Raw genomic sequence first — 10,127 nt, 5'->3', positions numbered from 1 at the left:
TGCGTTCCACCAAAAAAGAAGAAAAAATAAATGAAACCTCCATCGGAAAAACGGAAAGGTCCAAAAGTTTCAAAGGAAAGGTCTAAAGGTTGTCAGTTCCAGGTGCCGCAGTCAAGGTTGTAAACACTTCAAACTTCCAGTTTGTTACGCTTTGGTCGAAGAAAAACGGTGGAAACGTATACAACGCAGTACACAATGTTTTGACACATTTGCCACTCGTTTATGAGTGTAGGAGAACTAACAATTGTGGTAAAACGAGTTTGGATGTCATGGCAGACAACAGGCATTAAACAGATCAACCATCTTCCGCCATTTTGGAATTTAAGAGGTGAGTGTATTATTATATCGTAATTTTGTAGCGTTAGGTTGTTATCATTAGCTTCAATTCATGATTTCCAGTGAAATTAAGAGGGGGGGTCAGTGTTTTGTCCTAGCCCACCATAGTTTCTACCAAAAACAAAGACCCCAAAACTCAACACCTTAAAACAAAAACCCTTTATTTTCTTTCTTAAGTATAATCTTGTAATGGATTATTTTCTTACAGAGTAACCAATAACTTATCAGTGCGAAGCATACAAAACAAATAACACAGGTAATATGCTGCTCAATTCAACACCTCAACATTCCCCCCCTTCCTTGCACAATTTAGGGTAATAATTTACAACATTAGTTTAATGTTTTCAATCAACTAATTAACCTATAATACTTATTGTTCTGAAATCTTTTCAATCATTTCGTTGGCATTGAATCAATATCATTTACATATCATTGATTGATACTTCTAATACCTTATTACAGAATATCTCATTAACTCAACATCTTTGTTGAATTTTCAACAAGTTGATGACCACTAAAGAGGTAATGTGAAAATATATTCAACACTTTGAAAACCTCTTACATCCTCGCACAAATCACAACAATTAAAGCACAACTTCTTAAAATATATTGTGAATTATAATATAAAGAAATGCACCACAATTATGTTTGATAGTAAGATCATTGACAACATATTCCTATTATTTTCTTACAGAATATGCTGCATCTTTCGAGGAAAGAGCAAACGAAGAAGGTAATCTGTTCATCATTTCAAGACTTGAGCATTTCCACCCCTCTTGTCCCTCCAGCACCCTAGGGATGGTAACTTGCAGTGTCACTTTGGAGAACTTTGTATTCAATCAACCAATAAGTCTGAATGGAACAGACAACACACAGAGTAACTCATCATTAAGGACTTAATCATTCCAACCCACCCACCCACCCACCCCCCTCTTCCACCCTCCTATAACATACTGTAGGGCCAGCAATTTTGAATGGCAATTTGGAGAACTCTGTATTTAATCAACTAGTTACCCTGTGATTAACATTTTTCTTTCAATACTTCAATCCTCTTCTTAACAATGAATTCATATCAATTACATTGTCACTGCTCAAATATTTTTAATACTTTCTTACAGAGGTTCTTGCAAATGCTGATTTGTGCATCCTCATGCACAAACAAATTCAAAACAACAACACAAGGAACAATGCTCAAATTAATTCAACATTCTAAGATTCCCTTCAACCTTACTGCAAAACTCCTCAAAAGAAAAGCACAAATTCTCTAAATATGCTGCAAATTACTTAAGTAATAATCAGATGCACTATGTAATATGCTACAAAATATAGTTATCAATTACATCCTTACTGACTACATACTTCTTTAATTTTTGTACAGAACATCATCCATTTGCAACACCAGCAACCAACACAGGTTAATGTCCACATTATTACAAGACATAAACAACATTGCCCTTTGTATTCAATCAACCTATTACTCTGCAATTGATATTTTTCCTCAATCATTTCCTTGACAACGAACTCATATCAATTACATTTATCACTGACCAAAAATTTCTAGAACTTCTTATAGAGTTTCTTGCAAATGGTGTTTTATCCATAATAATGCACCTGCAACAACAACTTTAATGAACAATTATAATAATTAGATGCAGGAACTTTAACTTCGTACCACTGCTGACTATATATCTCTATAACTTTCTTACAGAATACGTTGCAGAATGTGAACTAGTAGAGTTCAGCAGACCAAATAGTTCATCAGTGGTGAATGCTATGCGCCAGCACGTTCAACACCACAACCCAGGTAATGCTCAATAAATTCAACACCTTAAAAAGTAATCCCCCCATCACTCTTGTGTGACTCAAAAGAAAAGCACAACTTCTCAAAACATATTGCCAATTATCACAACTGCATAATGTAATGTCTCTCAAATATAGTTGTCAATTGCTTTATTACTGACTACATATTTCCATTCCAAAGAACCAACAAACAGAAGAAGAAACAATACAGGTAATGTACCCATCAATTTAACACCTACTTTCCCACCACAACTTTGGGTAACATAGACCTAGCAAGTTACAATGTCAAATTGGAAAATTTTGTATGCCATCAACCAATTATCCAATGATTGATATTACCTTTGATTTTTTACAGAACATGTTACTGAAAGGTCTTTGAGGTGTTTGCAACGTAAGAATATCATTGCATTTAATACTTTTCAAGACTAAATTCTCCTTATATACAAATAATACTAATGTTTCAAGGCAGTTCAGTCTATCTACACTAAGAGTGATAGTCTCGATAATTACTGTATCAACTCTAAATGTCAAACATTTCTGTACAAACATTTTTAGATGCAATACGTCACAGGCGTCGCACTGGTTCCCAAGAAGGTAAGTAAATTCGTCCACACATTAAATATATCTTCTACATGATAGGAAACTAACTGCATGAAAATTATGTCAGTAAATCCAAAACATCCTAGAACTCATAGGTTACTGACTATTGTATGACAACAAACAATGCAATTCTATCCAAAAATACCCTAGGCTACTGTTCACAAGTCATACACATTTCAATATTTTACTTAACTTCCTCTTCAAACCTGAAGTTAAAATGTATTCTTGAGTTTGACTCTAAAGATCTAAAAAGAAACAATCTAGCTACTATATATTTCCTTGTAACTAAATTACACAAATTTAGTATTGGATGAAAACAACTGACAACATCTGCCAGTTAAGTTTGAGTGTTCTCATTACCTGCTTCTTGCATGATCTATAGCTGGTTTAGGCAAAAGTTGCTTATTTTTCTTATCTGGGAGTTTAAGGGAGTCAGAAGGTAATAAAATACTTTGTTCATTGACTACGAAAAAATTCTCAATAATTACTGTATCAACTCTAAATGTCAAACATTTCTGTACAAACATTTTTTAGATGCAGTACGTCACAGGCGTCGCACTGGTTCCCAAGAAGCTAAGTAAATTCATCTAGACGTTAAATATATGTTCTACATGATAGGAAACTAACAGCATGAAAATTATGTCAGTAAATCCAAAAACATCCTAGAACTTATAGGTTACTGACTATTGTATGACAACAAACAAAGCAATTCTATCCAAAAATACCCTAGGCTACTGTTCACAAGTCATACACATTTCAATATTTTAGTTAACTTCCTCTTCAAAACCGAAGTTAAAATGTATTCTTCAATTTGACTCTAAAGATCTAAAAAGAAACACTCTAGCTACTATATATTTCCTTGTAACTAAATTACACAAATTTAGTATTGGTTGAAAACAACTGACAACATCTGCCAGTTAAGTTTGAGTATTCTCATTACCTGCTTCTTGCATGATCTATAGATGGTTTAGGGAGAAGTTGCTTATTTTTCTTATCTAGGAGTTTAAGGGAGTCAAAAGGTAATAAAAAAATACTTTGTTCATTGACTACGAAAAAATACCCTATACTTCATAATCATTCCTTTAACTTTCTCCAAAACTATGTGATACTTGTTTCTCATTAATCACCTAAATAGCTTATAAATACACATAACTCGAATATTTCATTAACGATACTCTTTCATTTACATTATAGCTCATCAGTTCCAAAAGATTAAACACACAATGGTATCAATGATACAAAGCTTGTCAAAAGTGAATGTCCAACTAGAATGGATCAGCAATCATTATGCTGAACCATCAGCCTTGGTAACTAAAAATTCTGTTAGTTATTCCTAGAATTGAAAATTAGCAATCAAGCTAAATAATAGTAACATATCATAGAAACTTAAATTTGAAACAAAATTTGAAAACTGAATTGTGCTGCTATTATCTAATTCATACAGTACTTCATTGAAAAAATAAAATAAACAGATGACTCACATTTGTCAACCACAGGTATGAATCACATGATTTCACTTGCACCCTATCTTTTATGTTTCACAGACCTCAAGACAAGACCGATTGTTTGTACAACAAATGTTGGAGGTTTGCAAAGGAGTAAGTGTCCACTAAATGTAGTTAACTATGAAATTCAACCACAATTACAACAAAATTGAAAACTGTCCTTGTCATTGATAGTTACCTACAAACAAAATTCCACATTCCTCACACTAGACCAAACAATATTCATACAACAGATTGTGAAATTTTTACGCCCACCTTAAATATAATTTTTTCCTTCTGATATACTCTTTTTATCAATGATTTCTTTTGTTTTAGTTTGCCACATCAAATCTTGAAAACATTAATAAAGCAACAGCTTCCACCAACAGTGAAGCAAACTAGCATTAAACAGGTAACATTCTGCTTAATTGTTCATATTATTGTACTCTATACCATCATGTACAGTTTCATAATCCACATAACAGATATCACCATGCCATTAACCATATCTAGGCAATTTGTATAGTGGTTCTCGGGCTGGACTGATATTTGGATTTGATATGAAACAAAAATAATGGTTCACCATTCCCAGGAATGTGTGCAACTGAGTAACATTTTCAGGTGTCGGATAATTCTGTACGTATGACTTCCACCCCGCACTACTGGCTTGATGCCACTGCCATTTATGACATGATCAAAATAGATAACTTGCAACACCTTGACAAAGGAATTGTCTCCTCTTAACCTCACTCCAGCTGTTGACAGTTTCTTTACTTCTACTTCTAAATTCTGCATGAGATTGTCATTGTTTTTTCCACTGATTACAAAATTATGTCAACTATGCATAAAATGACAAGTAGAATATTCTGCACGAAGTTTTCCATCATTCTCTTGAAAAAAGCCCGGTGCAGATGAGATTCCAAGGAGTGCTGTATAATGCACTGGAATACACATTTATACGTATTAATTGCCGTGAGTTTCTGGGACTCCTCATCCAATGTCATCAATTAATGTGCCTGACACAAGACAAGCTTGGTAAATTTTTCTCCATCCCCCAGGATCGACAAAACATACTGCACATCATTTGACACCATATCTGCGTTTTCTTTAGATTTCTAAAACCTACTTATTTTCTCTTTCAGCAGCATATGGAGACCACACATTTCCACGTTGAGTTACCACCCTAAATTAAAAAGGTTGTAAGTTAATTGTAATTCCGTTAAGTTCGTTTCGTTTTTAATCAAAGTTAATAATATGTAAAAATCAAAGTGTTACAAATTATAATGTAAACTAATAATAAGAAATAGAACGTTCATTTTGGGAACCATGTCCTCTTCAGTATAAGATGTTTCTAGCCCAACAGCGATATGACTGTTCAACCCTCCGTACAGTTTACCTTTAATCAGTACATGCATCCCGCTGTGCCCAAAACAAGACGCCTACTGACAACATCATTTATAAAACCTTTGCTAAACATTGAAAATTACCTTTCCCCTATGCGATGAGCGAATGTCCGAAAATTCGTAATTCCAGTGTTTTCCTACTTCGCATCCTATTTAACAGCAATCTTTAAACAATTCCCAACCGCAAATTCACGTCGACTTTCGCTTTTCTAAACCCACCACCACTTGTATTTTCTACAAGTGATTCACCATTCACCATGCAACAATAAACATAGTGGAAATTCTCGCGACCATTCGCAGTTACGCCCGTTGAATTCACCATCTGCGCCAAAGAACACAATACAGGTAAAGTAGTACTACCTTAGCAACTACTTCGTTACTAAGAGACTGATGTTCACCAGTATTCCTCCGACAAAGCTGAATACAACGTCAGGTATGCGGTTAACAACACGGGCCTAATTGTGCGAACTTCAAAATTTAGCGAAATCTGCAAAAGTGTTAAAGAGCTGATATTTAAAATCCACAAATATTGTTGCAGTCGAAAATATGTTCCTATTTCCAAACATTATAAGCAGAAAATTATTTTCCGAAAATGTCTAGACGGTGTACAAAGCTTTTGCACTGAGTTGGACAATTTAGGGTGGGTACGCTGACCCCCAGTCCTTGAACTACCCTCGATGGACTACTTAAATGGACTTATACCCATATGGACTACCCTAAATTACTTACCTTCACGCGAGCGAATCGAGCGAAAAGAGGGACTTAATTCTCTTTTGTATCACACGCGATCAACCGGCGACAACCTGTTAAAAATAAACCGATCTGTCACTTGATAACTAGTAACTCCACCTCAATTTGTCGCCTGCTATATTCCCGCGGCTGTTATTAAAGAGAAGACAAAAATTCTCCGAGGATCTACCTGGACTGCTTGATCGCTCTTGACTGACGCACGGTTGGTGGTGTTGAGTAGCTTTAGGTTAAGCTTCAATGTACTGCTCTAATCATGTGAAGATCGCAATATCTGTGAAAGTAACTACACTGTAGAGCTGGGCCCAGAGATATTTCCTAAAATGTAACTATTTCCAGCTGACATAGTAGGAAATAGTTACATTTACGGACAAAGAAACCTGCATCCGTGCATGCATTTATTCACAGACAGTCGTTTCGGCGAAGCCCTTAGACTTAGGAGAACCAACTCCTCAGCTAAAATCTTTCAAAAGAGCTCTTCGCAAATTGCTATATGATACATTGGAAAAGGAGGATGAGTATATTGAAATCTTCATGATTTTTAATAAAGTGGTTCATGAATATGTTACGTCTGTTTTGTTTTTTCCCCCTTGTCTTTATAGATTGTCAGTAAGTGCTGTGTTAATTTGTCGATTCATCATGTATTTGTCTTGTCCCGCCACGACTAGCTTCCCAGCTATTTGCGGGGCAAACCTTTTCAAATATGTGTTTTCAAAAACACGCCTTCGCGCTGGAAGCTATCCTCACTAGAAAAATAACCTCTGAGTTAAATTTACAGAACGGAAGTCGGCTTTGCCAAGGGACAACAAACTATGAAAGAAAATTCTGCCTTCGTTACCACGTACAACCCTTCTTTGCCAAATTTTAAAAACACCTTAATGAGCAAATGGCACAGAGAAATATATAACAAGCCCCCGCATAATTTCAGCAAATCTCTGGATTCTTTAGAAAGCACTTGTTCCGCGAAAGCAATTATTACTTGAAATTTGTTCGCAGCAATGTCTGTAACAGCCAAGCTTATAAGATACAAGATTGTAAATTCGAATTACTCACCACCCTTCACGCGCGATGAAAGAATAAAGAACAAAGGAAGAACAGCTGACCAGCGGCTTTAAGAAAAGAAATGGCGACAATCCATCATCGATCTCTGTTTTTTTTATAGGTAGGTAATTTAGGGTAGTCCATATGGGTAGTCTATTTAGGTAGTCCATCGAGGGTAGTCCATGGACGGGGGTCAGCGAAATGTACCCACCCGATAATTTACACTAATTATTATCCAGCTACCACGGTGAACAACAACCTATTTCATAACGTTTGTACAAGTTGTTTTGCAAAGGAAAACGGCAAAGAAACAAAGGCTCGAAGCAACCCTCCCAACGACTGTCCATTCCTCCCGCACTAGACGTGTGTGTGATTTCGGACATAAAACTCTTAAATAGGACTACCATGTTTAAATTATAGCATTTCAAGCGTAACCCCTGTGCTGTTACTGAAAACGGAAGAAATCAAAAGCGACGAATTTGAAATCTTGGGTCTCCTTACCTTTATTTCGTAATCGCCTTGTCACTTACGGTCGTTTGAACGCAAATTAAGCGAATTCTTTTCTACCGTGCATTTTGCCACGATATTTATCCTACCTCTTGTCCTGGACCCCTATCAATCTTTAAGGCTGTCGTTCTGATTCGCCGCAGGATAAACTTTCGCCAGGCGTAAATTCTGACAAATATTGAATTTATAACCTACGATGTGATGAAATACGCAAAATAAAAGTTTCATCTCACTCTCTTTGGAAAATGTATTTCTTGCACACACGAGGTCTCTAAAGTATTTAAGAGATTTGTACTTTAGCGCACGGTTATCTTATAATCATTTGTTGAACTTCAGTGCGTCAGCCCTTTTCAGACAACTGTTCAGCGTTCACGCTATATCTCAAATGATAAGGAAAACACCTGAAAATCGGTAACACCCTTATTCAGCCGTGAATAACTTATTTAAAGGTCAGAAGTCAAACTAAAACACTTTACCACAGATACCCACTTGAATTTTTTCGGGGCATCGGTGTCTATTTACCAAAACGTGCTCTCACTTCACGCCTGTCACATATACGAGTACGAGTAAGCCATTTGACACATGTTGCCTGGCGGCACAGACGTCAAAGAGAAAGCAGCAAAGAACGAACACCACAGATGAACGTCGACCAGGTTAAGTGTGACACGCGTGGATATGAAGCTATTTGTGTCGTTATGCAAAGTACTTCAACCACCGAAAATAGGAGGAAACAGGTAAGACAGACAGAGTTACGCTCGAAACGCAACGCAAATATTCGACGATAGATGCAACGAGAATCAAAATGGACTATCAATGGAATCATTCGCGAAATAGCGCCCACGGCAATTACCATAGAAATAGTCTCTGGCTACTGAATCGATCTCGCTGCCTCAAGTAGCAACCCCTATCACTATCGATAAAGATATTTCCGTTCCGATGCAAGTTGCAAAAAAAAATGTCCTTTCCCCGAGTATGAACCAATTAATGACCGACTAACCAAAGACCGCCGTCCGACTATCGACCGATGAAATTTTGCCGATTTCATCTATTACATGTCAACTGAAAACGCTGCCTTGTTTTTCAACACGCTCTCAAAATTTTACCCAATACTTAGCTGTCACTCGGGAACCCACCTTCGAAAGCCCTCACACACGTGGCTAGTCAGATCACTGACTAAAAATTTTTAAAGCAAATATGCCTGGCCTACAAAAATAACGCATGCAACATCTCCTGGGGACACGCCAATAATTTTCAGCCCCTTTCCGGATAAAAAACTTTACTTTCCCAACTTCTTACTCTTTCACGAATAACTAAAAACGTTTCACTGTCATCTAACAGGCGCAAAATAAACTTAAGATTTAACTATAACTTTAAAAAGTTAGAAATAGAAACACCTTCAGCACCTACACCTGGGAATGGCATTTATTAACTCAACTTATCTATGAAATGCCGTTACATTTATCAACGAATGTGTCAAAATGTCACCTTACTTCTAATGAAACGAAAAACGACCTCTGTTCATATATTACATTTGTAGCCTCAACTTAACCGCAACTGAATACTTTTCGTCTTTGCCCCAATACGAACTTTAAACCAAACATCCGCAAACATTGTTACTTATGTCAAACCGCATTCTTCTTTTGATAAACCCTTCACCATTTGACATGGTTCGTCAAAAACAACCTAACATTTTCGAAGTAAACATTAACTCAATCCCTTTTTTTAAACTCTATATCACAACATTCATTTCTCAATATATAAAACTCATTCCGTATTTCAACTCTTGTTGACAAAAATCTATCACTAATGAATTTACTTTTCAAATAACATCCACTCGTTGTAATTATGTCCATCTACAACGACTCAAAGTATATATTTGTTATGGTAAAAGAACTTTTCCCATACTCAACACTAACATTCTCCAGATCAAACAACTGCTGATAAATTTCTTCTTCAGGAGAGTCAACTGTTACATCGGGTGCTGGATGACGTAACATCTCCTCTAACACTGGCGTAAAAGCCTTGAGCCAGATTAATTCAGATGTATTGTTTCGTACTGCTATACGCACGGAAGCATTTACACAACAAACAGAAATCGGCTGCACTGTGTTGCAGTTACCACACTTGACGATGCTCCTACCGGAACCAAGGGTATCTCTTAACTTTCTTCGGCATTTACAACAAGAAAGCCATTTCCTAAAGCTTTGCG

At 36.3% G+C, this 10,127-nt stretch overlaps 2 protein-coding genes and 1 long non-coding RNA gene across 6 annotated transcripts in view; 1 reads left to right on the top strand and 2 right to left on the bottom strand.

Moving 5' to 3' along the window:
- Positions 1-352: 352 nt before the first annotated feature.
- LOC111322675 (uncharacterized) lies at positions 353-5,544 on the top strand. Of its 4 annotated transcripts, XM_088726175.1 has the most exons (11): positions 353-1,069; positions 1,715-1,750; positions 2,045-2,140; positions 2,318-2,347; positions 2,492-2,527; positions 2,692-2,730; positions 3,271-3,313; positions 3,931-4,043; positions 4,281-4,334; positions 4,557-4,632; positions 5,363-5,544. In XM_088726175.1, exons 6-10 carry the CDS (start codon positions 2,692-2,694, stop codon positions 4,620-4,622), a joined length of 315 nt encoding a protein of 104 aa, XP_088582301.1. In that variant the 5' UTR covers positions 353-1,069; positions 1,715-1,750; positions 2,045-2,140; positions 2,318-2,347; positions 2,492-2,527; the 3' UTR covers positions 4,623-4,632; positions 5,363-5,544. The 4 variants fall into 4 exon arrangements, with proteins under 4 accessions (XP_088582301.1, XP_088582298.1, XP_088582299.1 ...); XM_088726172.1 differs by lacking the exons at positions 353-1,069; positions 3,271-3,313 and having other exon boundaries at positions 1,736-1,750; positions 5,366-5,544; XM_088726173.1 differs by lacking the exons at positions 353-1,069; positions 3,271-3,313 and having other exon boundaries at positions 1,736-1,750.
- LOC148729536 (uncharacterized) lies at positions 477-6,028 on the bottom strand. Its single transcript, XR_015989117.1, has 2 exons — positions 5,708-6,028; positions 477-5,403 (listed from the first exon to the last, which is right to left on the bottom strand). It is a non-coding gene; the product is annotated as an uncharacterized LOC148729536 (long non-coding RNA).
- Positions 6,029-9,317: 3,289 nt separating this feature from the next.
- LOC148729535 (uncharacterized) overlaps positions 9,318-10,127 on the bottom strand; it is a 1,564-nt gene continuing 754 nt past the window's right edge. Inside the window, exon 1 of the mRNA XM_088726160.1 lies at positions 9,318-10,127. This exon is cut by the window's right edge and continues 754 nt beyond it. Within this exon, the coding sequence (XP_088582286.1) occupies positions 9,772-10,127 (356 nt within the window). The 3' untranslated portion in view covers positions 9,318-9,771.

This window comes from Stylophora pistillata, chromosome 6 (genome assembly GCF_964205215.1).
Source record: "Stylophora pistillata chromosome 6, jaStyPist1.2, whole genome shotgun sequence".
In the NCBI taxonomy this organism is placed as follows: domain Eukaryota; kingdom Metazoa; phylum Cnidaria; class Anthozoa; order Scleractinia; family Pocilloporidae; genus Stylophora; species Stylophora pistillata.
This window is presented reverse-complemented; position numbering and strand designations above follow the sequence as displayed.

Coding starts and splice junctions, on each gene's coding strand:
- LOC111322675 (XM_088726172.1), top strand. CDS start 2,110: ATGCGCCAGCACGTTCAACACCACAACCCAG. Junction 2,348..2,491: donor CAGAAGAAGAAACAATACAG/GTAATGTACCCA, acceptor GATTTTTTACAG/AACATGTTACTGAAAGGTCT. Junction 4,044..4,280: donor ATGCTGAACCATCAGCCTTG/GTAACTAAAAAT, acceptor TATGTTTCACAG/ACCTCAAGACAAGACCGATT.